The sequence below is a fragment of the Brienomyrus brachyistius genome, chromosome 10 (genome assembly GCF_023856365.1).
Source record: "Brienomyrus brachyistius isolate T26 chromosome 10, BBRACH_0.4, whole genome shotgun sequence".
Lineage (NCBI taxonomy): Eukaryota > Metazoa > Chordata > Actinopteri > Osteoglossiformes > Mormyridae > Brienomyrus > Brienomyrus brachyistius.
In genome coordinates, this window is record NC_064542.1 from 12,658,759 (window position 1) to 12,686,243 (window position 27,485).

General features: G+C 46.4%; 1 protein-coding gene across 7 annotated transcripts in view; it reads right to left on the minus strand.

The window, feature by feature from the left end:
* Positions 1–284: 284 nt before the first annotated feature.
* Positions 285–27,485, minus strand: part of LOC125750049 (disks large homolog 4-like) — an 83,514-nt gene continuing 56,313 nt past the window's right edge. For 4 of the 7 annotated variants that reach the window (XM_049027320.1, XM_049027321.1, XM_049027316.1 and 1 more), the window contains 19 exons: positions 21,738–21,791; positions 19,136–19,186; positions 17,621–17,745; positions 11,709–11,878; positions 9,644–9,780; positions 8,455–8,599; positions 8,180–8,318; positions 7,879–8,086; positions 6,031–6,133; positions 5,792–5,906; positions 4,531–4,707; positions 4,284–4,326; positions 4,060–4,090; positions 3,732–3,779; positions 3,540–3,641; positions 3,261–3,433; positions 2,824–2,936; positions 2,607–2,698; positions 285–2,393 (listed from right to left, as the gene is read on the minus strand). In XM_049027320.1, the coding sequence (XP_048883277.1) occupies positions 2,287–2,393; positions 2,607–2,698; positions 2,824–2,936; positions 3,261–3,433; positions 3,540–3,641; positions 3,732–3,779; positions 4,060–4,090; positions 4,284–4,326; positions 4,531–4,707; positions 5,792–5,906; positions 6,031–6,133; positions 7,879–8,086; positions 8,180–8,318; positions 8,455–8,599; positions 9,644–9,780; positions 11,709–11,878; positions 17,621–17,745; positions 19,136–19,186; positions 21,738–21,791 (2,133 nt within the window). In that variant the 3' untranslated portion in view covers positions 285–2,286. The remainder of the gene's footprint in view (positions 2,394–2,606; positions 2,699–2,823; positions 2,937–3,260; positions 3,434–3,539; positions 3,642–3,731; positions 3,780–4,059; positions 4,091–4,283; positions 4,327–4,530; positions 4,708–5,791; positions 5,907–6,030; positions 6,134–7,878; positions 8,087–8,179; positions 8,319–8,454; positions 8,600–9,643; positions 9,781–11,708; positions 11,879–17,620; positions 17,746–19,135; positions 19,187–21,737; positions 21,792–27,485) is intronic. The other 3 variants (XM_049027319.1, XM_049027323.1, XM_049027318.1) reach the window with 2 other exon arrangements.

A 27,485-nucleotide genomic window follows, 5' to 3' on the forward strand; every position in this document is an offset into this window, starting at 1 on the left:
CCTGAAAGGGAGCAAAAAGATGAACTGTCTGGGGGTCCCTGAGGACTGGGTTGAGAAACACTGCTTTAACTAATATCCTCATATAATAATATTAATAACCCCTCTTTCTTAATCTTTCTTTGCACACACACACACACACACACAGGTCATCTTCTTCCACATGAAGACTGACCTCACTTCTTCTCATGCAGACACACCCCATCATGCCCCCAGAGGGACACACACAGTGGCAGCCCGGCATCTCTCCAGCCCTGTTCCCCTACCCCCCCCCCCCACCTCCCCGAACAGCCACTGGCCACACGAGCCGTATCAACTTGTGTTAAGTAGCCCTAAGCAAAGACGTGAATGAGGGAGACAACAGGGACGTGGATGGACACGGCCGTAGAGATGGCGTCCCCAACGCGGGACAATTTGGTACGAATGGCAGGGATCCCGCTGCTGGAAACGCTAGCCCCCTTCCAAGCACCGGATCCGAGACTGAGCCTGCCACGGGACGCCATTAGACATGGGGGGCACAGGCTCATTACCGGCCTTCCAGTTGGGATAGCGGGTCTGGAACGTGGGCCTGGGACACCTTCCCTGTGACCATGTGAGGACTGAGAAAAGGGACACATGTCCTGGACAAAAAGGGGTCGATTTCCAAACATTTGTTTTTTTTTTTCTCTGAGGTATGACAGCATTGATCTGCCTTGTTACGGAGCGTGTGTTCACCGGACCTTTGCGCTTAAAGTCAGTTTGGGTTTTTGCCCGACTGTCCAGCCGAGAGGCGGCTAAGCATCAGAATGACGCCAGCAACTCCCAGACCTTCATATGAAACCATTTATACTGGAAAGCACTAGAACAATCTGCATGGCATAATTGAGGAGTCATTTATAAGTAACCAAGTTGAGTGTGTTGTACCTCGATGCCTTAAAAAAAGCAAGGCCTGTAAGATCCGTTTGATCTGTAAAAAAAAAAAGAAAAAGAAAAAAAGTCTAGGTACGTGTCTGGGTCTCTGTTAAGTCCACAGCATGAAATCATAGAGTGAACCGTCCAATTGCTGAGGTGAACTGGCCAGTTCCAGCTGAAGGTTAGAAGCTGCCCTCGCATAGAAGTTCAGCATATGCCATCCACGTTGAGGTGCAGGCGGTGGAAGTAGGTCGCCCCCTGCTGTCTGGAGGCTGGCAAGCACAGACGGTTCAGGGCATCCTGGCTGAGAAAAGTGTTCAGACATCCAATAACCACAGTCCCCCATCCCTTTTGAACGGCTCAGAATCGACCACCACTGCCCAGCATATATAAAGTCACATGCCCCTTAATTCCACCCCCACCCCCCAAAAAAAACACACCAAATTGAATTGAATCTATTTAAATGAAAACTGTGTTAAGATATGTTGCTGTACAAGATTCAAACACCTGTTATAATTTGTCTGTTCCTTAAAAATATAGATTTAATTTACACATTTGTATTTTAGTCTAAATCTGTTACATGTCGCATTCATCTTTGAGAAAGGCCTTCAGAGACAGACGGAGAGAGAAAGCACCATTCTGGGCTGAGAAATGGACAGGTGAAAAAACAGGGAGGTGCTTTTCTGTGTGCTGGTTATGAAGAACAAGGCTGTAGAGGGGTGAGCGCCCCTAGTGGTCAGCCAAGTCCCCCTAGCCTCACTGCCTCTCGAACCACTTCAAACCTCCGCAGATAGAGCAGCTAGACTAAGCAGCATCTGTTCTTCCTAACCCTTCCCCCATCCTTTATCTCTCCTCTCCAGCGCTGTCCTCCTCTGCCTCCCCTGTCCCCATCAACACCCACTTTATATCGTTAAATGCACATGCACAGGAGAGCTAACGCGGGGGCTGATTTTACACCATGTTTGGTCCATCAAATCTGTGTCCCTCAGAGCGGAAGCGAATGACATTTAATTCAGGGAAACAGCCAGCAGTGTTTGGTTTGCCGTTTTATTAGACAAGCTATTATTATTTACGCTTCTACGTTCGGTGAAACTGCAGCACCTACTGATTGTTTTTGAAATCTGTCCGTTTTCCAGACACATTTTGCTTTCTCTCTCTTTCTATCCCTCCTTCTTACAGACAGAGGAAGGTAAGGGATAAGGATAAAGGTGAGAGGAGGGAGTGTGGAAGAGTAGGGGAGGCTGAAGCTCCATTTGAACTTCACGTTGTGCACTGAACTCTTGTTAGTCCTTGTTTCAAATGGAAACACCCACAAATGAGGGGTCTACAGTAGCCATAGAAACGGCCAATGAGATAGGAGGAGGAGGAAACTGGAGGACAGACGGGCGAGTGAGCATCTCAGAGTCTCTCCCTCCCCGGGATCCAGATGTAAGGCCCGGACTGTTCTTCGATCACAGCCTTGATTTTGTGATAGATCTCCTCGAAGCTGTCACCTTCCACAATAGCTGCATGGAAGACAAGTGTATTACATACTTCATCATAACAATTCAACTTGAGTAACAGAATAAAAAGTGACTCGAGGAGTCTGCTTCAGTGTTTTGTAAAAAAAAAAAAAAATAAATTACTGAGAAATTATTGAAATTATTACTGAGAAGATGATAATAAATAAGACGGTGAGTGCAATATGTCCTCCAGACAGCAGTGTGGCACTGTTTTACCTGAGAAACACTCAACAAAGTCCTGTTCTAGTTTAATGGCTCGGTCCAGGGCTTTACGAGCCTGGTCCTCAGTCAGGCGCTTGTTTATGTCTCTGAAAGGCAAAAACCACAAGAAATGTATCACGTATTGAGTAGTGTGCTGTGTAAGTGGAGCATGTATTTTATATATGGAGTGTGAAGTCCATAGTGTGTGGAGCGAGAGAGCGGCATGACTTACAGGATGTTCTCCAAAGACTTGGGTCGAATGAAGATTGCGATGGGGTGGAGTTGGGCGGCCTGCAGCCTGCGCACGGCGTTGGCCGACACATCTAGGATGCAGTGCTTCCCCTGCTGCTTGCAGAGGTACAGAGGTAGCTGGTGAGCGCATGACCACCCCCCATTTCCTGCCCTCTTCGCTGCATGCTCTCTGCCTATCTGCTCAGTCACCTGCTGGGCCCCCTGCCTGCTCCGCCCACCTGCACATCCACGAGCCTGCTCACCTGCTGGGCCCCCTGCCTGCTCCGCCCACCTGCACATCCACGAGCCTGCTCACCTGCTGGGCCCCCTGCCTGCTCCGCCCACCTGTCCACCTCCAGCTCTGCCCACCTGCTCAGCCACTTGCCTGTCCTGCCCCCCCGTTCCCTCCCCACCTTTTCCCCCCCCCGGTCTGCCCACCTGCTCGGCCACCTCCCGGACGCTCTGCACACTGGTGCCGTACAGGTGGCTGTTGTACTGGCCCGCCTCGATGAACCGATGGCTCTGGATGTCCTTCTCCATCTGTTCCCGCGATGACACAAAGTGGTAGTCCCGCCCGTCTACCTCGTAGTCCCGTTTGGGCCGTGTCGTGTCTGACGAGAAGGGAAGTGCAGGTCATCGTTACTCATTGAGCCTGCAGGGTGCGTAAGAGTGCGCGTACACCCCAGGTGGTTTGGGGAGAGAGACGGTGACGCTTACGGGGGACACAGGAGCCAAACTTGTCCGGGAACTCCGAGAGAAGGTCATCGTTGACCCTGTCCTTGGTCGGACCCAGGATGATGATTGGCCGTGCATAATGCACTGCAGATACGAGACAGTGGTCACCTCCACACCTTAAACCTCCACTCCGGTTTTAATTACCATCTTAATTTGGTTATATTCCAAGCTTACCTTCCACTTGCGTGACCATCTCATAGCTCTGTATGAAATCATCTCTCCCTGAAAAAACAGATTTTGGTCAATAATCAATCATCACGCCATATTGCCTCATTTAATGATTCTTTGCTTGTGCGAGCACAAAATCGAAACTAATCAATCACAGTCCATTCCAGGTGCTTTCAACCCAACTTACAAACCACAAGCCCCATGCTAACCTCAGTTATATATTTAGAAGGAACTGAATGATCATTCGCTTTTCTGCTCTTTGGAAAACTCGATATTGCTGACCTGACAAACCTCCCTGTTCTTTTATAGTGTGTGAATCTATACAAAACGTTACCTTGTGAACCTAAGCTGTCTCGACTCCGGTCCTGTACAGGAAAGAAGTGCAGTCATTAGGTAAATGTGACTCGTATATATACACGAACACGGTAACAAACATGGATACATTTACAATTACACAGGCGCTCAAACACACATAATGTCTTACACCACGGTCCTAACAGCAATTCCAGAGCAGCCTGCTTTAAAGTGCAGTGACAGGATATATCGCACTTTACTCACCCTCTCTTTCGTCTTCAGGCGAGACCACTCCTTCCTCTCCACCCTAAGTAAAGAAATCACCTCAAGACTTATTATTTCCGAGTCAGGTGGGTCTCACAGACTGATAGAATACACAATTGTCTGGCTATTAAATTTACATAAATGGTCAGAAATAAACACACAGGCTCACACACCATGCCTGACCCGTGTTTACGATTTTTGGGGACCTCAGTTAAGGGACTATGGCAGGACATCCGGGACCGCTCACCTCCTCTTGCTGGGGATGAAGCCGACCTCCTCCACCTCTCCGTTTATGCTGATCCGCCGCGCTTGCCACCACTCCTCGTCGGTGCAGTCCAGCACGTGAAGGATCTCGCCGAAGCGGAAGCTCAGTGCCTGACTGAGGAAGCCGCAGTCCGCTGTCTTGTCGTAGTCAAAGAGCGACCTAGAGACAGGGGAAGGGAAAATGGAAGACAGGAGGAGAGTGGGACACAGGGAGAATGAGAGAAATTATATTTCCACTGAAACTCAGAAATTGCATAGGCTGCAAAGATCCTCTTGGTGTGACTGTGTAGTTTAGTACCTGATGTAGAACCTCCTCTCGGTGTGACTGTCTGGTTTAGTACCTGACGGAGAAGCTCCTTTCGGTGTGACTGTGTGGTTTAGTACCTGATGGAGAAGCTCCTTTCGGTGTGACTGTGTGGTTTAGTACCTGACGGAGAAGCTCCTTTCGGTGTGACTGTGTGGTTTAGTACCTGATGGAGAAGCTCCTTTCGGTGTGACTGTGTGGTTTAGTACCTGACGGAGAAGCTCCTTTCGGTGTGACTGTGTGGTTTAGTACCTGACGGAGAAGCTCCTCTCGGTGTGACTGTGTGGTTTAGTACCTGACGGAGAAGCTCCTCTCGGTGTGACTGTGTGGTTTAGTACCTGACGGAGAAGCTCCTCTCGGTGTGACTGCGTGGTTTAGTACCTGACGTAGGAGCTCCTCTCGGTGTGACTGCGTGGTTTAGTACCTGACGTAGGAGCTCCTCTCGGTGTGACTGCGTGGTTTAGTACCTGATGTAGGAGCTCCTCTCGGTGTGACTGCGTGGTTTAGTACCTGATGTAGGAGCTCCTCTCGGTGTGACTATGTAGTTTAGTACCTGATGTAGGAGCTCCTCTCGGTGTGACTATGTAGTTTAGTACCTGATGTAGAAGCTCCTATCTGTGTGATTGTGTGGTTTAGTACCTGACATAGAAGATCCTCTCGGTGTGACTGTGTGGTTTAGTACCTGACATAGAAGATCCTCTCGGTGTGACTGTGTGGTTTAGTACCTGACATAGAAGATCCTCTCGGTGTGACTGTGTGGTTTAGTACCTGACATAGAAGCTCCTCTCGGTGTGACTGTGTGGTTTAGTACCTGACGTAGGAGCTCCTCTCGGTGTGACTGTGTGGTTTAGTACCTGACGTAGGAGCTCCTCTCGGTGTGACTGTGTGGTTTAGTACCTGACATAGAAGCTCCTCTCGGTGTGACTGTGTGGTTTAGTACCTGATGTAGAAGCTCCTTTTAGGGAGGCCTCTTAAAGATGTGGTTCCAGATCCCAAGCTGCTGTTCATCAGCTGCTCCCGCAGGTCATGGATCTTTGCCTCGAACCGGCTATACTCTGCACATACACATTACACACGCTGACCATCGAATGCACCCTGAGTATGATGAATGTGAACACGTTTGAAAGGCTTGTAGCATTGGTTGCTGTGGTGTTGTTACTGGTGCCATTGGAGGCTCACCTTCTGGTCTGTACTGGGCTATGATGGTGACAGTCTGGCCTGCATTCTTAAGCGCCGCGGCCGCTTGTTCATGGGTGGCGTGCCGAAGGTCCACTCCATTGACCTGGGGTAAAACATGGTTAAGTATTAGTATAGGACACAATAGGAAATGGAGTCAGCTGTGATGGTTCTGGGGATCATTATATGGGACCGTAACGCTCCAAAGGTGCAGTGTGGTTCTTATCAGAAGCAGTGAGAAATCAGACCAAATTCACTCTGGGGCCTATCCTTCTAGACTACAATATTCCAAGGACACTCCCTGGGGAGCTGTAGGTTAACTTTCAAAGTGATTGCCAGATCAAATCCCAGGAGTTTTCAGAGTAGCTTTTGGCAAAGCACTTAAGCTGAATCGCTTCAGTGAAATACCCAGCTTTATGAATTGGTAAAATGTTAAGGTGCTCTGAATAAAACATCAATAAGATATATGTGACTAGACCAAAATCTTCTTTAACCCCCAAGACATTTTATAGCAAGAGCACAATCATGGTTTCTGGGTGGATATCATTATCGTGGTCCACTGTTTGAATTTTGCTATTCAAGGTTTGCGATGTTTAAATTGGAAGGTGGAATGGAAGGTGGTTTAAAAATCACACTGGTTATTGTGGTTTTTTTTTTGCTCTTAGAATAAACCACTTCGACTGGCTACCTTTAAAATGTATAAAAGTTACGTATAATGAGACAGGAACGATAAGTACCAGTCTATTTCAGTCTCAGAGAGGAACAATGTATCAAAGAAGGAAATAATAAGAGGATGTGGAGTCCTGTCTAAAAAGAGCAGCAATTACTTTCTATAACAATCACACAGAGTTCCCTATTCTTTGCATTTATTGTCTTTTTCATTTGTTCTGAATTCAGCCTCATTCACCACCACATTCTATGAATGTTTGTTTTATTTGGCTTTCTGGCAAAAGAACACTTTGAGAAGCAGCGGGCGAGAGTAAGGATGGTAGACACATCGCTGTTTTAACTCAGGTCAAGGAGCAGGCTGACTGAGTCGGATATAGGGCCTCTCCCAGGGCTGCTCTTTAACACAACTAGGCAGGGTCAACTAAAGGACTTGGTAACTGGTAAAGGTTAACATGTCTCAGGGCTAAGGCTGATTTAGGCACAAGCAGGGGTGTATGTGAGGTGGGGGTCAACCTTATGATTAGTCAATCATATGTTTTGAATCGTTGAGTGACAGAGGTGGGGCTACAGGAGCAGAGGCCCCAGCTGAAAGCTGACTGGCCCATGGAGTAACTCCTCCCTTGTCACTCAACGATTCAAAAGATATCATTGGCCAATCATAAGGTTGGCCCCTCTGTATGAATTATGACCCCTCCTATGTCACCCACTTTAATGAAATCCTAGAATCACCCCTGGAAATAACTTGCTGAGTAATGTCAGAAGAATGTTTTAAGCTCCTCCACCTTTTATATACACTGTAGAGCATTTGTAGTGCCATTTGTAACATTAATAGCGGGGCAGCCAGTTCAGAAGGGCACCACATGAAATAAACAAAGTGCACTTAATTGAAGTAGAGGCAACTGCATAAATACTGAGGACAGTACTCTGCTTGTTTGGACAAATACACTCCCTTTTCCCCCAGCAGATACTGGTACGATAGCTCATTTCGCCCCATCAGCGCTCATCACCAATCATAATGGACACTTAAAGCAGTCAAGCAGCTTTTCATAAGATCCTACAACAGCATCGTTGAGTCACCAAATGAGACAAAGACGGGCAGTCGCCATAGTGACAGCAATGAGAGGAAGTTTGGAGATGAAGATGTGGGAGAAACAAGTAGGGATGTGGGGGAGGTGAGCTCACACTTAGGATCTGGTCCCCCTTGCGCAGCTCCCCGCTCAGGTCCGCCGGCCCCCCCGCCAGGATGAAGGAGATGAAGATTCCTTCGCCGTCCTCGCCGCCCACAATGTTGAAGCCGAGCCCCGTGGAGCCTCGGTGGATGACCACTCGTCTGGGCTCCCTGGCGAAAAGAGGGAGCGGTGGAGGAGGAGAAAGAGCGACAGAGAGGTATCTGAAGGGTGAAGAGGGAACAAGGAGGGCAGCAGGTAGGGGTGAACGTCACACGTTTGCAGAGTTCCAAAGGAGGCGAGTGAGTGAGGCATACCTGGGTAGGTCGTCATCTCCCAGCATGCCCTTGGGAATGGGGGAGTATCTGCGCGGAGATGAGGGAGTGAGGGCTTGTGGGTAATCCGAGACAAGGTAGTTTGGATGGCCCATATCTGCATCCAGATGCGGAGAATAGGCTGTGGAGAGGAACCCACAGTTTGAACAGTAATATCTGCAACATACTAATATACGCTCTTTGCAAATCTAAATTGGTTCAGTGCATTTCACATGCATGCAGCAGACACACACACGTGCGATCATGATGGGACTCACAGCTAGTGATGTCAGGGGGGTTGTAGGTCTCTATGGGGTACTGGCTGCTGGTCTTGGCCACCCTCAGGTAGACTACCTCTGCCGTGTTCTTCAGGGCAGCCACCGCGTCCTCGTGCATGACATCCTCCAGGCACACGTTGTTCACCTGGGGACACAGGTACAAGGGCATTTTGAGAATGTCTACCATCACAATGGTGAAATCACTCTGCCAACCCTGGGATTTGAACTAATGACCTTCCGATCACAAAGACAGCACCCTAACTCACTGAGCCACACACCCTGCACATCAGAGGTAGAAATCCAGACCAATATTTGTTTCAACCATCTAGTTGAATCTATAGAGTCACAGTTACAGAGTACTCAGCTGGTTGGTGGAACAAAACCTTGGTCTGGATTTTTACTTTCTGGACCTGAACTTTCCACCTCTGTCCTACACATACACAAAAAAGAACCTCAGCATTCAGACAAAACCAAGACCTGCAGGACAGTGTGATTGCATCGGCCCCCCAAGCCCAGTTACAGAACACATCAACTTGGCACATTATAGGCACATGACAGTGTACATTCAGGATGGCACCATAATGGTGAACGGCCCCCGCTTTCACAGAGATTCCCGCCCTAATTCAGAAGTAAGCCCAGCTCACACTGCAGCAATCATACACTATGGCTTACAGGATACAGGTATTCCTATAGCTTCCTGCCCCCAGCTGAAAGCTGATTGCCCTCCCGCCCTCCCCCAGAGTGCCCCCACCCCTGTTACTCACAGATTCAAAACATATCATTGGCTAGTCATAAATTATTTATCCTTTGCTCCTTTGTATGAATAGTGACCCTTTTATGCCTCCCACCCTAAGAAAATCCTAGATTCGCCCCAGCTCCTCTCTAAAGAGAGATCAAAAGGAGAAGTCTTGGGTGATTAAACTCACTCGACCATTCATCTATGCCATCCATCCATTTTTTCCAACCACTTATCCTAGACAGAGTTTGAACTGGAGTTTATCGCAGGCATCACAGGGCACAAGACAGGAATACTTCATTAATTAAACCCAGGACAGCAAACGAACCAGTTTTTCATTAAAATGCCAGTCATTTCTAGTAATATGGGTTCATGTCACAGAGTGGCCCAAAATGAAAGACGGCTCATTCCAATTTACATTGTGTTAGAGGAGCACGGCAGGCCATGACTCACAGACAGTATCTTGTCGCCGATCTGCAGCCGCCCATCTTTGTGAGCGGCCCCGCCCTCAATGATCTTGGTAACATAGATGCTGTTGTCTCCAGGGACGTGCTGGTTGCCCACTCCCCCTGCTATACTGAAGCCCAGACCTGGGAAACAAGGAAGAACCACGCTTGGATAGTCGCCCTCCCAGATTCAAACATGCTTCCCTTCCCCTCTGAAGCATAATACATCAAACCCACATACAGGGTAAATGAAAGGAATGCCATGTACCCGACATGCTCACGGCAGTGTCTTGCCTACCTGCTGTGACAGTCAATATTCTGCGAATGCAAAGATTATCGTTCTAGAGGAGACTTTAATTTTGACACCATTTTGAATGCGACTGTTAAATTATTCAAGCGTATGAGACTTTTATTTTGACACCCTTTCAGAAAGCTACTAATAGACACTTTTCGCAATGATGTTAGACAACTACCATTCTGACTCGCTGCAGGTTATTTTCCCTAAAGAATCGGTCCAAACTAGACAAGGACTACAAATTCTTCATCGAACAATATTTGTTTGATTATGAAGATAAGTGTTTTCCATTGCGTTAGTGAAGGTAAAAAAATAACCGTACTAAATATTATCAGTGTTTTAGCTTTCTGTTTTGCAACAATGACATCATGGTTCAGTGTGACGTCAGCCTTAATTCTAAATGTGTGCGGTAACAATACCCATTATCACGTCTTTGTTACACTTGATTCTGACGCATTTCCCTTGGTACTGAAGTCCATGTCATCTTCCCACTCTGCTGGAAAAGCAACCGCAGCAAAGCAAACAACAAACCAAGCCTCCTTATTTTTCTTCATAATACGACAAAATACCATTTAGCTGCAAGTCGGAAAGGTAAAACATTGATAATATTAACTACAGTTATTTTAACCTCTGCTAATGCAACGGAAAACATCTTTAGTGTTGAATGATTTTTCTGACAGATATTGCGATTGCAATTTGATTTGTGATGTAATTTGTCAAGCTTCGGTTCAATATTCAGTGTGTAATAGATGTAAAACATGTGATGCAGCATTAACACCTGAGATACCATCAACATACTGACTGGTCTATATTCTAAAGCAAGGATGAGAACTTAAAGATATGAATTGCTTCCAACAAGTACTCGCTTGTGTTCATACCTCGAGCCCAAAGTGATTTTCCACATACATATTTAAAAATCAAGCCACAAGCAACCAAAACTGTGCAAACTGTTCCTGAATACTTATCCCTGAACACTAAGAACACTTTCTAAACAAACTTTTACAGTCAAATGACGACGATGGTCATATGATTCGGTGTGGACACTGTTCCCAGATTATGCCACATATTTATTTTATAATAATAATACTGAAATTGTTTTATTATTAAGAAAAAAAAAAGGATCCTGCAGCTAACACTGCTTGTACAATAGGACCTTCCTGTAAACAATCTCTGACCATGGAATAGGTAGGTAATGCACACCAGTGAAATCAATATTTTTTTGCACCACAACATTTCCTTGGGTTTTACATGTTTGCTGTTTGTGGGCGTTTACATAGTCGCCCTTTGATTGGTGAGTATTGTACTCCAATGTTCCGGTGCCAGGGCAAAAGGAGGATATCCGGCTTCAAGTCAGAACGGTACTGAAAATGGTCTATGTCTAAATGGGATGATCAGACGAGGGAAGAACACGGATTTTGTACCAAGGAATGCCTTCGTTTAATCATAAAACATGTAAATATTACGTTAAATAAAAAAGATGCTTTACGAATTTCGGTTTATTTGACATGGGGGGAAAAAAGAGCAGCCTGAAGATCAAACAAAAATCATGCATGCCAGTGCCGTGTAGAGACTTTGAGGGGGCACAAGCTTGACCAGTAAATTTAGCTAACCAGGGGGGGTCCCAAGAGTACATTTAGAGTGATGATCGGTCATCATTAAGGGTCCCTCTTGGTAAATCTTCAGTGATTCAAAAGGGGCATTCAAAAGAAGGGGGGGGGGGCACTTTGAATTATTTACACGAGAGTCCACAGGAACAGACATGGAGGCGCTCACAGACCTTTTGGGCCCTTGATGAGTTTGATCTCCGTGATCTTCTCCGCCGGCAGTTTCCTGCGCATCACGTAGAGCCTGACGATGGCACCGGCTTCCTTGAGAGCTTCCACGGCCTGGCTGTGTGTCACCTCCCGCACGTCCACCTCGTTGACGAACAGGATGCTGTCGTTCACCCTGAAAACAGGAAGTCATGTCGAGATGACTCATGAGAAGCTCACCAACTGGATGGACGCTGATCCAGTAATCATGTTCTTCCCAGTATGCAAACAGACGATGAGCACCTGTAGCAATATTTTAATTAGGACAGTTTCTAAACAAAAAATTCTAATAATTAACACAAAAATAAATGAAAAACAAATGTGGCTTTGTTTTGGAAACAAAACCTTAGAGGGTAGCAGAGAGAGAGAGAGTTTGCAAGAATGACAGAGACAGGGATAAAATATATTTATTGCTATGCCACATTAGCCAATGCGTCGGTATAAATTGTTCCCAATATATCAATCATAATCAGCAGTTCTGCAGTGAATTCTAATTTGCTAAGTAGCTGTAATTGAAATTGCATTGTTGCAGAACTTACCAGCCATCGTTGTCAATTGCACCCAGTGCTGTTTTCATAACATTCATAACATTGTAACGTTTTGATAACTGATGAATATTGTGCCCCCCAACCTTTGTCTACTGGCCGCCTGCCAGTTAAGCATTAACACTTATGGATTCTGCGACCCACCTATTTTACAAATACTTTCATGTGCAACTGTGAATATTGACCTTTTAAAGCGGGACTCTGATGAAATGGACAGAACTTTTCTGACAGCAGGTACAAGTCTGTGTTTGGCTTCTTGTGGTTTGGATTTGACAGTAGGAGGCAAGTTTAGATGGAGTCGGCATTGTTGGATGTTTAATGTGATTTAATGCTCTGTAGTGGGACCCTGTTAGGGTGAGGAAGTGCGTTTCTTTGAGCGTTTCAGTGTGAACATGTTGATTATAGTTTTCATGGAGTGTGGGCGATTAGGCAGGTGGAGTACGGAGCATTTGCGTTGGGGGCACTGAATTCAAGCTGCGTCAGCAGTGGTCTTTCCCTCCACAGGTCCATCCACCAGGAGCTGCCCAAGGGCTGTTTCATTTCACACAGACATGGCAGCGCGACAAAGCACACATCAATTTGACAACATTACATCATGGGGCTGGCCTTGGATGTTGCACGGGGGGGTGCCGCAACACTCGAAAATTGTTACGGCATGAACGTTCTGCTGAGGTTATGCTCTGTAATGCAAGCGAACCTCGACTGTTCAATGGCCAGGGGGAAAGTAGCAGGAAATCAGGACGTAGTCAGACCAGAGATCGCATTTAAATGGCTTTTCCACATTCAGCAATCAGAATGATGACAAGTGGATTTGAAGAATGCTCGACTAAGAAAGTCTGGAAATATCTGCATTTATGAGTCCTCGCTACATTTTTTAGATTATTGTTTATATTCATTTGAAATCTAGTTTAGTTATAGCTATAGGTGTAGTTTCATTCATTTTTATTTTAAATATGTAAATCTAGCTGTTTTATATTTTACTTTAGGTATTAGTCATTTTACTTCTAGAGATAGATGGAAAGCTCTAGGACTTCTTTGGTACCTACAAAGTGCTGCGCTGCAGTGTCGTTGGCTATTTCTATGGTTTACGTGCATTACACAAGAGGGACAAAGGTAAATCATTACTTTAGCTAAACAGGATTTAAAAACAGTAACGGAAAGTATTTGATGCTTGTTTTTATTTCAACTGGTTGCAGGAGCAATATTAATAGTTCTCCTTTTCGTGTCTTATTTTATGTTTCCTTAACAATAATAATCCAGCCATGCCTGTTGTAAGTACAGTTCAGTTTAGTAAAATTCTTATTTATTAATATAACATCCATTCCACACATCATAAATGTGACTTTTAAGAGCAACTGTGTTTTACAGCACCACCTGAGGCCTAGAATCAAAGCATGTGGTCCCCGGGCGCACTGGCACTAGAAGAGAGAACATTCAGGATTGAGGCCCGTCCGGCACTGTGTCGCATGTCACGGCGAGCGAACTTTCACATGAAGTAACAAGCCAGCCGTTACACATTCTGCTTCAGAGCATTCGCTGGCCATCCAGTCTACACTGTCACCCAGAGTTCTATGCAACAGGCCAACAAAGTCTGCATTACAAAATAACTCCAGCATCTGACAAGATCCTGGCAGGATAACCTGAACTGTACCAGTCAACCTACGGTACCGGATTTCCTGTCTGACAGCCCTAAAGTCTGTGGTGCTGGGGAGTATACAGTAGTAGGGCCACAGGGGTTCTGACCCCAGCTGAAAGCTGATTGGGCCCTGGCCTGCCTCCTTCGCTGTCACTCACCAATTCAAAACAAATCATTGGCTAATAATAAGGCTGGCCCCTCAAACAAAACAAGCAGGCTGCAAAACAAAACTACAAAACCTAGGGCCAAGACCCCAGCTCACAAAAACTATGGATCCAGAGACGAGACTCTGGCGAACAAGAAAGAAATCCTAGGTTCAGTACTCTGAGACAATATGGCCCAGTCCCAAGCAAAGCTGGCTGTTCAGTTTATACAAAACCCCAATCCAGTCCTCCAGTTCAGATTAAGGCCACAAGGACCATCCCCATTGTCCTGGGAATAAACACGATGGTGGCACATATGCAGCAGTTAGCCTCAGACAATGCGACCATTCTGTAGCTGCTGGCAGAGTCTGCATGAAATTACTGTGCCAAAACGTGCTCATTGTAGCCTGATTCTGCCTATTTGACAGTTTGTCAGCGTGAAAGAAAGTGAAACAATATGTAAAATACCACAAATAACAAAAACTAATGATACAGAATTAAACCAATAAGCCTTTGTTGAATTTATTTGTGCATACAAAGGCAATGGTGACACAATGCGTGCTAATGCTAACATTGCGTGCTAATGGTATTCCTTGTCAATAATTCAGTACAGCATGTGGCTGCACTGTTAATCAGAACAGAATTAGGGGTGGGCACTACAAACACCATAACACATGCATCTTCTCATCTAGGTCCCAGCTGACAGGACTAGAGATCTGCAGGAAACATTTAACGGTCAAAGAATGGGCAGCAACATCATAAATGCTTCCAGGGACACACAAGTCATCAGCTGCATGGAAAAGGATGCACTGTAAATCAGGAGCGAGAGGCCAGCCGTAAACATGAATCTGGAGCTAAGCTGTGAAAATATCTGAGTTCACGCAGTGACTAGATGCACTACAAAATTCCACATGCGGGGCACACAATGTATCTAATGTTAAATGGTATGTTCTGAATACATAGAAAGAACCATCTGGTGTGCATACACTTAGAGACCCTGGATGTTAAATGCGGGTTTTGGAAGCATCAAGTGTTGTGTGAGTCTTATAGACATTTTTGAACAACAGCTCATATTTTCATCGGGCTCAGTTCACAACCCAGAATTTCCAGTGGACTGAAGAACTGCAGTGAAGCCAAGGGCCAACTCAATCACACTGTCAGTTCCAGAGGACACATGGAGATCAACCCTCTCACTGCACCCCAACTCATATGCTAAAGGTATGCAGTGGGTAGAGCACTGGGACTCTCGTCCAACAAATCTGGTTTTCCTTTTGCCACCTCAGTCAGACTGGCAGGACACTAGAGGGCCGAATCACAAATTCAATGTCTGAGATTCCAGCAAACAAGCATGAGCTCTGCTCCTCTGACCCCAGCTGTGGTAAACGTCTCTGCTCATAATCAAGAAGCTTCTGCAAGAAGATATGAGTCACGGGTCGGTCTCACTGGGATCCTGCCTGCCGTCTTTGTGACCACACCGAGCTGTCCTTCCTGCATGACCTTGATCCGGCCTCCTTCTGACCACAGCCAGTGAGGAAACAAGCGAAACACAACATGCCAATCTTTCCTGCTGCTCTTACACTAAGCTGGCTAGTGTCACTCCATCACCCGACTGGTTTGCTTAGCAGCTCTATTATTAGCCTATACACATCCTTATGTCGGTTTAGCTCTGTCACAGTCATAGATATTTGTGTACATATAGCAGCTGTTACTATATATTCCTGTGTCAGATGTGTGCAATTTGCTAGATCCAAGATCTAGGAAATTACGATGACTTCACAGACCCCTCACATAAATCCCTAGGGTTATTACTGTACTAGTAATATTTTTCAAAGTTCTAGTTAAAAATAACCTAAAAGTCTCATAAGTCATTACTGTTTATTACGTGCTACATGGAATCTAAAATGAAAAAGCACTTATTACATTACTGTGACATCCAAAGCATTTGAGAATCTAAATTACTGGCTGGATATTAATACTGGATGCAACATGTTATTTTTTTTTTATTAAAAACTCAAACTTAAGAAATCATAATTAGTAGTAACGATTTATCCATCCATCCATCCATTTTCCAAGCCGCTTATCCTACTGGGTTGCAGGGGGTCTGGAGCCTATCCCAGAAGCAATGAGCACGAGGCAGGGAACAACCCAGGATGGGGGGCCAGCCCATCGCAGGGCACACTCACACACCATTCACTCACACATGCACACCTTTGGGCAATTTAGCAACTCCAATTAGCCTCAGCATGTTTTTGGGCAGTGGGGGGAAACCGGAGTACCCGGAGGCAACCCCACGACGACATGGGGAGAACATGTAAACTCCACACACATGTAACCCAGGTGAAGACTCGAACCCGGGTCCCAGAGGTGTGAGGCAACAGTGCTAACCACTGCACCACCATGCTGCCCCAACTATATTTATAAACATTAATATAAATAAACACACAAAAAAAAAATCACAAAAAGTTTTAATTTCTTAAAGTACTGGAAATTAATCCGCAGATGACTGTTGGCGCTGTTCCTGCCTGGGAGTCAGACGGTCAGATTGGACCTGGCTGTTTGGGAAAGGTTTCCGACCCTCCGAGGGCCCCAATGGCAAAGCCATCGCACCAGGATACCTTATACGGTGTGTCCGGATTACCAGCTCCGGGTCCCATTCCCGGCTGCTCCTTCCCCTCCGGGTGGCAAGGCAGGCGCCTGAAGGCGGGTGCGAAACCTTAGCGTGTAGCACACTGGCTGACCACCAGATCGGAGGTACTTTTCACACAGGTCCAGCTGGGCCTGACTCGCTATATGGATCAGAAAGAGCTGTCCCTCTATTCTTTGACGCGATTAGTTTATCCACGGAGGACGGCAGAAATTTATCGGAACGGTAGAAACGGCAGACTGCAAATCTGGAATTCAGGTTACTGACACACTGCTCCGGGCAGGAGGGCAGGAAACGTGTTTTGTGTGGAAAAGCCGTTTATTTTATTTTTTTTAAACAGACGGGAAAAAAGGAGTCGGCAGCTTCTGTGCTTTGCAAAGCTGCAGATTAAGAGGACATTCATGCAGAACGAGAGTCTGAATATGACAGACTGAGGAGGAGGTGTGCAGGCCTCTGCTTTACAGGAAAAGTAGGACCTGTGTTTGGGGTGCAGCCCCCCCCTCCAGCTGAGGTGAGTCACAACAAACTAATTGACATTTGTCATCTTCCTTCCCATTCTGACAAGTTCATCAGATAGGGGGCCCCCTGGTGGTTATATGGCCCTACCTCTGCTGCTTAGTTCGCTTATGCCTTGTGTAGGCCCAGATGAGGAATCCAATCAACGTGTTTGTGTTGCCCCCCCCCCCAAATGATGACATCACTTCTGTCAACACTTGGCTGGTACCACTGATTGTGAGGCCAGATGAGGCTCACACCAGTGCTATGACCTTGGAAAGCCTCGAGCCATGCAGAAGGGTGGTTTGTACCATGATAGGAGAATCAGTGGGGGTGTCAGCACCAAATCTCCGACCCCTCATTCAGCCAGATGGAAGAGCCGACACGTGTGATCGGTCAATATGAGATGCCCCACCTGAGTCTGCCGTCCTGTGCAGCTGCCCCTCCTGGGATGATCTTGGTGATGAAGATGCTGCAGTCATCACCGATGTGGGGGTTGTCTGTCCCCCCTGCAATGCTGAAGCCCAGACCTGAGTTACCCTGTGCTCAGACACACAGAAAGGGCGATATTAGCGAGGAGGAATCTGGGGGTGACTACATACAAGCCAAGACAATGTAAAGGTCGGAACAGGTCTGCATGCAACATGAAGTTAATAAGGTCATTGCTCTAGGCATTTACTAGGGGTCTGGAAGAGATCACTTCTCAAGCTAATAATTAATAGTACATTAAAAATTAATAAGGAATGAACTAAATCCACAAGTCAGAACTGGGACGGACAGATTTTTTTTCCATGTTTAAGCATAGAAATACTGTGCTTGAATAACTGAAGTTTAATCATTTAGACAAAGGGACTTTTCATAGGTTATAATGTAACTCATGGATGTCAAATGGAATTTTCTCACAGCTGCTTCTGCCAGAAACCACGCAAGCCCACTGATCACAATCCATCCAGCTGAGAAGTAATAACAGTGTTATGATATGGCAGCTCAGTAGGTGGCGCTGTTCCTTCACACTTCCAAGGGGTGGGGGCTCAAGTCTTGCGTTCGTTTCTATTGTTGAAGTGCCAGATATTTTAGGACTTGTCAAAACCCATCCATCAGGGCTGTCAGGCTGACAGGAGCCGATCTCAGCCCATCGCAGGGCACAAACATGCGCACATACTCATATTCCACAGCCCTCGAACCCGCAACCCTGCAGGTGTGAGGCAAATGTCTAACCCATCTTCATTATTCTCCTATTGATCAAATTCAAAAATAATGATGACAGTGTTGGATGTTGTACAGCTGCACATTTATTTGACAAAAAAAAACATGCATAATATATGGTATGTGTATACGATGTATGTATTTATCAGTATATGCACACACATTTTTTCTCTGTGAATAAATATACGTTTTCCATGCATGTTATTTGCATAAACTCTTGTGCAATACTGAAGAGCACTCAGCAGAGATGTTATCCTGTGGGGTGATTCCAACTGAATGTGACACACCCGGAATTGGGAAAAAAAAACACACATACATACAATTATTTAATTGTTAGCAGAGCACAAACATAATGCACGGCACTGCTCTGAGACGATCTCCAAAGTGCACTGCTGCGGGGAATCAATAAGTATCTGATTATTAAAGGCTGAAAAGCTCAGAGGAACCTCTCAGGCAGCAGCCCGCAGATTAATCTCCAGAATGCTTACTGATTTATCGATTGCCAGGGTATTTTCACAATCCAATTCAGATACACATCTTCGGGCTCATATGGACACATGGCCAGAACAGACAGCCTATTCTGAACGTTTTACAAAAAACATACTGGTCTGCTTTCCTTTCTTCGGCTACTTTTTAAAGCAGACTGAAATCACAGTTCAGGGTACGTGCAGAGATCTTCCATGATATTTGAATACTGAATGAGGGGTGTGGTCAGGAGGCTCACCCTTTCCAGCGTGATTTCCTCATACTCCAATTCTCCATCCGTCCCATTCACCTGATGGAGAGAGGAGGAGAGAGAGAGAGAGAGAGAGAAAGTGGGGGAGGGGGAGGAGAACACTCATTAGCACAAAGACCCCTCAGAGTTTACCTCCAGCAGGGGGCAAGGAGATACCCAACCATAAGAAAAAACATGACAAACTGCTCACTGGAGCACGGATCATCCACAAACACACAGAAAGAAACACATACACACTCTCAAACAAGCACATGGGAGGCTTCAGCCCTAACCAGCACAGCACTAGACACTTAAACCGAACTGGAACATCCTGACACAGACACCTGCTGTCCAGAGAGAGTTGCACTACCTCCTCTGACCACATGATGGCAGCACTTGTCAGATGACCAACCATATATACAAACATACGTTTAATTTTTTTTTTTTGTCCATAGGACACCTACAGAAACACCTGACGGTCTGAGGCACAGAGAACAAGGAGATACATAAAGGTGAGAGAGAGGTGTCCCACTACCCTTTGACAGGAGGAGAACTAAAAAACAGACAGGACTGGCAGAAGAGAGAGAGCGAGAGAGAGAGAGCATGAGGAATTTTGTGTGTATGTGCAACCAGGAATGTGGATGTGTGGGAGAGAAAAAGAGAGAATTACAAAGGGAGATGGAAAACAGCCAAAAGTAGATGAAGACAACTAAGACAACAGTCTGTAGATGGGAAAAATAAGGAACCTGAAAGAGGCAAAACTGAAAGGGGGATGAGACCCTGGCATTTATCAGACATTTAAAACGCATTCCTGGCACTGCAGTAAGAAAAGAAATCAGAGCAGATAAGCAGAGTGAGCCAGGGTGATATCCCATGCAGCTCAATGACATGACTGTGCATAACATCACTGCAGCCAACTGTACGCTATATAGGTATCAGACCTGACTGTAGATAACACCAGTGCAGGTATTGGGGCTAAAACCCTTAAGAAACTAATTTCTGTGATTAGTAATGACCACAAAAACTTATATTGTCAGGCTCCAACTATTCATTTATTAAAAGTCTTCAATTGGCACAAAACCATTTATTTATTTTCGGTATTTGGCTTACTTTATGATTATGGAGGTGTCCAAAGGAAAACCTTGTTCCCACCAGTGGTCAATATAGGGCAGTACAATGACCCTCAGGCACGATGTAACTAAAAGCTGCCCTTTGACACCCGGAAAACATAACAGTTTTATATCAAACAGAAGTTTCACGTCAAAGCCATATCAAATTCCAAACAGCAGCTAAAACTCTAAGAAAACCAAAACCATTTTGAGAATGAAGGACCAATTGAAAAATGATTTCCGGCACCTGTGCATCCCAAAATTAGATGGGCCCTTCTATATTTTGAGAAGCGCTGCGATGGCACCTTACTTCAATACTTCCATTTACAGGATTTAACCTGTGGAACAATCAATAACAAAGGAGCTATTTAACCGTTCGATTTTCCAGAAAGCGGAAAGACACCTCCGGCCACTGAAATGCAGAGTAAGTTGTTATAGAAGCGTGGAACCTGAAGAGCAGCACCTCTGGGCAGCAGCGCCTGAATTATTCAACAGCACGGCAGCGGCAGGTCCAAGATGTATCCTTAATCTGGAACCAAAGGCTTACGTCCCTATTATATAAACGCAGCCACTAAAATAGACCACAATCATTAACGCGCCATTTCTTTCAGCATTAATGTGGGGAAGCTGCCCGGCCTGAAACGCCCAGCTACTGATCTTCCTTGACGAGTGCAATACGCTGCACAAGACCCGGGCCCCGTGGTTTAACATGACACAGCCACGCATTCCACTACCTGCCAGAGTGGGAAATACCACTCATTTCTGTTGTGGTATCACTGTCCTTGTCTGACATCCCACTGTGATCTTGGAATAGTTATGGAGTAATGGATTTTCCAAATGTAAAAACCTAGCAGACATATATATATATATTCAAGATAAAATGACTATTTTGTTGTGTAGATTTGAACTGAACTAAAAGAAGCTTCTAAATGTCACTAATGTAAGCCGAGCAGAAATGTATTGGTAGCCACCAATCTAAATCAAGTCGGAGCTTATTAATCCGTCCATCTGTTTTCCATACCTGCGTTTGGAAAATCTGGAGCAGATCCCAGGAAGCACAAAGCTCGAGGCTCTCTGGATGGGATGCAAAATTTAATAACAAAATGTATCCTTTGAAACACATTAGAGGAAAAAATAATGTATGATACTTCAGGGGTTAGGAAAAAAAACAGGCTTGAAAAGTAAATATATCCACAGATGAATACAGACTGACAGACAGGGAGCTTCCAGCACTTTCTTTGTGGGAAACTGAGGAGCTGACAGATGGAGAGATGTTGGAAAAAGGTGATGAAACACTGATGGAGGGGCAGACCAAAACCACCTGGACAAGAAGAACTAGAAAAGACAAGATAAACCTGAGACGAGGGTAGAAGGGACTGGACCCAACTGGTTTGGACAGGACGGAGGGAAGAGGAGATATTGAAAGGAGGTTAAAGGAGAGAGACAGAAAGACGGGAGAAAGAGAGAGAGAGAGGAGATGAGAGGAGAAATATAATCCTTACGTAGGGAGAGCCATCAAGTGTTTCAGTGTTAACAACCAGAGGAGGAGTGTGGGCCTAGAGAGACACAATAAGGACAGAATAAACAAACCAGACGATTGAGAAGATCAGAGGAAAGTGGCGGCCTGCCAGGGAGAAAGAGGTGCCGTGCGGGAGCCGGCCGAACACCCCCTCCCACCTTCCTCCCGCCTCCATCCTGGATGCGCTTGGAAGCACACGCACACCCCCGCTCCGCTCCGGTGTCAAGAGCCTGTCAGCTCATACAGCCCCCGTATGGATCACTAACTAACTATCCCTTATGCATCCCCTAGCACCGGAGACGAGGCTGGCTCCCTCGGGGAATGCTCAGCCAGCGTGCTTGACTTTCCAGGGATGTGGACACAATATCCCTGCTGCTCTGAAACGGCATTGTCTTGGATCTCAACAAAACATCAAATCTGCCCTGAAACTACTCTCCCAAGGATTTGGACACGACATCAGGGATGTGGACATGATGGCAACGCTGCCTTGAAATTACACTCTCAGGAATGTGGACACGATATCAGCACTGCCCTGATATTGTTCGCACAGTGATGTGGACATAACATCAGCACTGCCCTAAAAAGTCTCTCTCATGGATGGGGACAAAACATCAGAATCTCCCGAGACTGTTCTCTCAGGGATGTGGACATGATGGCAACGCTGCCTTGAAATTGCACTCTCAGGAATGTGGACACGATATCAGCACTGCCCTGAAACTGCACTCTCAGGGACGTGGACACAAGAAGCATTTTCTCACCCAAAAACTTCGCCTAATGTTCTACTACCAAAAGGCAGTGAGTGTCCTGCGCTGAGATGATATCATATGCCAAGGTCTGAATCCTACTGCTGTGATATTTCAGCCAAAGCATGTCACCGCCGTCTGTTGTACTCATTTGACTGCCCAGTGATTGTATTCTCCAGCACTGCCGCTATCTGAAAAGTGCCGGTGGTGCCAAACATTGATATCATGAGTGCAGGCAGCACACTGTCACTGTGCTTCACCCCTCACACCTATAGGCCTTTTCCACAGCAGCTGAGTGACGTGCGGGTTTCATGTTCCGCTTCACCCAGGATGATATGAAATGTCAATCGCAGTCACTCCCGCAGTGACGGTTTAACAGTGCCTCCCCTCCTGGCCTCCACTTGTCTTCACCGTCTCCCTCTTCTTCATATCTCTCGTCCGTCCTCTTCCCACATCACCTTCTTTTCTTTCCTCTCTCTAACCTCTCTCTCTTTCTCCCTCTTATTCACTGCGCCCTATTGCTCTCCGTCGCCCTCTCAGACCAGATGGTGAACACTCACAGCCCCGGGCCCAACTCCCCGCGACCGATACGCTCCCCCACCCACCCCCGTGCCCTTTCAGAAAACGCCATGTCACAGCACCCCCCCTCCCCCCGCGTGGCCGTCATCCCTTCTGCGCACGTACAGGATGCTCCCACTTGCCGGCTCTTGCGTCGCTCCCCGCCGCAAAAAAAATCGCGCGTCCTTTAGCCGGCAAGAACACGGAGTGATGAGGGGAGTAAAATAGGATGCAAACGGCGCACAACTGCCACATGTCCACAGACTCCAAAGCGAATCTGTCCCCCAGCACCAGGTCCCACCGGAACTCTCCCTCCCGATTCGACGTTTTGACAGCAACAGAAGCATATTGCCAAAAACAGAGGGATTCTTAGGCTGTTGGGATGGGAAGGGGGGAAGGAACGGAAGAAACTGGAATTGGGAAATGATGCCAACAGGACAGGAATGTAACAAGAGAAAGATATAGTACTAACATTACCGCTGTTACAGACAGTAGACCCAATAGTAACACCAGCGCTAAAACAAACAAGGACACCAATCCATCAATCTGCCACGCCATTAACCAGGAAATCTCTGCAAGCCTGAAGCCGAACCCACCAAGCATGGGGCAGGGGGCTGGACGAGATGCCAGTCCATCATGTGGCACACACATGCTGACACTGTGGGCAATATACAGCCACCGATACAGCTAAACCACATGTCACTGGACCGTGGGCGGAAACCAGAGTACCCAGAGAAAACCCACGCAAACACGGGGAGAACATTCAGACTCCACACACACACAGCTGGGGGTGGGAATCAAACCCTGTAAAGTGAGTGGCTATAGCACCACCTACCGAGCCACCATCTGACTCCCATAACACTAATGCCGCCTGACACTATCGCTAATGTGGAAGTTAACACTGATACCAGCACTACTGGCTCCATGCTGTCCTTAGTCATACCATTTTAGTCACATGGGGAAGACTGACTCATTCACGCAGTGTCGTCATGTCGACGGACGAGTGTCATCATTCATTGCTGTGTGTGTGTGTGTGTGCGTGTGTGTGTGTGAAGCTACTACGGAGATGCTACCCACAGGGGCCGAGGGGGACGCTGCCACATGCAGCTGTCACCCACTCGCTGCGCTCCATCGAAAGAAGATGGGATTGGCCACACGGCTGTCACTCACACAACACAGTCTGTAACGGTGCATCTTATTGGGTGGGTGAGGGAACTCATTGCGTGGGTGTGACAGAAGAGGTATCAATCTAAAAGTTACATCAGCCCGAATCCGGCCCGATAAACGTCAAGGAGGTGGCATGTCGAAAATCCATCTTACAGCTATTTTCAAAAAATAAAGAGTGAGAATGGGGCATCCTTTGAAACCAGAAAATATAAATAAACTTGTTTGGACTGAAGAAAGAGGTCCGCTTGTTGTTTTGGAGACAGTCTTGGAAAGGACCGTCACTATTAATACAGCGGATGAAACATTCCCTCTGCCATGTGACAGGAGTCTGTCTTCAGCGCTTCTATTTCTGCGTGCTGCCTCCTTCAGTGCAGCTTGTGTCACCTGAGGGCCCCTCCAGAAGCCCAGCACCCCCCCCCGTCAGCCTCTCCCCCCTTCCCTGTTATATCAGCCACTGCCGCAGCTTCTGGAAGGATCCGCCACAGCCTGCCATTAATTGGAATGGCAGCCATGGTGCAACCAACTCCCGAGATTAGACAGTGGCGATGGCGGCTTTAGGCATGGCAGCCAAACAGGCGAGTTCAGGCCGGCGTGGTCATGCGTGAAGTCATGCAGAACGACTGCGTGTTATCTCTCAGCACAGCTGTGTATGACAACACGCTGTGACAGTGGCGTATATCATCACTCAGCAACGGTGGTGTATAGCATCTCTCGGCAACAGTGCTATATGACATCACTCATTAATGGTTGTGTAGGACACCACTCAGCAACAGTGAAGTCTGAGTTAAGTATGACATCATACAGCATTGTCAAGTGCCACCATACAGCATAGCTGCATGTCAAATCCAGGTCTTCTCCAAGCTGGACTCCCAACAGCAACCCCCCCCCCCCCAGAGTGCACTCTAAGTTTGTTTCATCAGGCCAGTAGTGAGAGACCTCCTCTTTTCACCCCTCATGTTTCATCTGTCCCGTTCTCCCTCCACCAGATACAGTTTGAGGCCTTCATCAGTTTCAGAGACCTGGCACACAGACCATCTCACAAATCTCACTGTCCACATAGGGCATGGGAGACAGTAATAACGGTCCCCCATCAAGTCATCCTCGCTCCCGAGCCAGAAATTATCATCATCATCATCCCATCTCTCATTGGAGTTGACTCTTCAAAAAAAGACCCAAACCCAAGTTCTAAAAATTAACCAACAGCACCTCAAACATGACTTTGCATACCCTAGTAAAGCATTACGTGGCAATTTATGGACTCAAACCTGAGCTAAATCCTAATGCACCTTTTCCCCATTGGCATTCAACAAACTGTAAGTGACTTTGAATAAAATCTCATTAAATATTTGTTGCCTGCCGTTAACTACAGTACTGCTGCATTTCCCATGTTAGTGATTCTGTTTGCTTGCTACATAATGCATCCGTGGTTGCTTACTCAGGCTTGGGGAGTAAAAGGTGTGTCAGGAGGCAAATTACCGCTGACTCTATGACATTTTCACTTGACACCCTCTTAATATCGTGATTCTATGACATAATCTAATGTGTGTGTCACAACAGATTAAATGCAAACTCAGAAAATGTGTTTAACTATTTCAGCGTTTAATGTATCCAAATTAAAATGTCCCATTTTCTCTCTCTCTCTTTTCCACACAACCCGCCTCCCCCCCCCCCCCCCCCCAGTTCGTGCCAAGGTGGCATCCTTCTCTACTGACCAATTGTTACCATGGCTACACCATAGCAACCGTTGCTGGGCCCTTTGGGAGAGCCTGTTACCTCGGCAACCAGGATTTCCATAACAACTGTTGTCAGACAATACAGCATCACAGAAAGAGCAAGATACGGAAGAGTAGTTGAACTTCTAATTGCCAAATTTATATTCCCATTTAATCACAATCGCTCTACGAAGACGGGGTTAAATGATTTTATTATGCGCAGTATAATTTTTTTCAATCTATATTCAAATTTAACCATAATGGTGTCCCAAATAGCAGAGATATATCTGCATTAATTTGTTATTACTTCAATAACTTTCTGCTAATGTGAATCTCGTAAGTATTGTTCATCTCTAATGAAGCCGAGCAGCCTGGCATCCGGGCAAAGTTTGACGTTCGGATTGTCGCCAAAATATTTAGCTTGGCTGTCAGGCCAGCAAATGCAAAAAGTCTGGTATATGAGCATGACCAGAGCTAAAGATCAACATAGAGGCAGCTCCCTGCAAGTGAAATTCCTGAGGACCCAGGATCAGAGCGATCCGCCTCACAGCACTGCAGGCACCGAAGCCATCTCAGGCTGTCTGTTAAAACAAGTGGCCGGGCAGCACGGCTACAGCCAAGAAAACCATCAGCAAGCAGGCGGGGTCACCCTGAATCTAAGAGCCCATTTGCGGGCTGCACAGATGGTTCTGGGATTGGCTCCACTGCGTAGACAGAACCTCTGGACCAGCGAGACTGCTAGCATGCTTAAGTGAAAAAGTGTATATTACAGCCATATTACTGTCATGTCGGCATAACAACATTAACAATTATAATGACACTTTACTGATCCCCATGGGGGGCCACACACTGGCCCTAATGTCATGTGACTCACTTCTGAGGTAGCAGAGCCAGAATGGCAGTAGTCTACCAGCAGCTTTCAGCCTACCTCTCACAATGCATAAGCCTGGAAGGTCTTTACAGGAACATGAAGAGATGTCATGCTGTTCCTTAAGGTCCTTACAGGAACATGAAGAGATGTCATGCTGGTCCTTAACACACACACATGCACACTCTCATGCTTTCCCCTGTCCTTACAGACACCCACACACACACCCGGGTCTCTCACACCCCAGCATAAACGTCCATCAAGCTCCTCACCAGCTCCTGGAAAAAAAAAACATTCTACTCAAAAGCAAACGCCTTCCCATCAGCTCCCATTGTTCCTATTCCGCCACAGGGGCCTCTATCTGTCTGCTTCTGGGAGATAACATCCTAGAACAATCGCGCAGACGTCTCACACTGACGGACATGTGGCTTCCACTTGGAAAGGCCCGAAGACGGGCCCCGTTCCCAGGAAGTCTGCAGATGCCCGTCCGTGAGCTCATCAAAACAACACGCCAAATAATGCATAGCGCAATTGTTCACACTGACAGGTCTTTTTACTAGAAGGTTCTGAATTAATTTTAAACCTGAACTGACTACTGTATTGTTAACATCAACAGATTCCTGAGTTTAAGGCTGATAATGACAACCCATGTGATGCCCAGAATTAGATAAGACTCAAAGTTT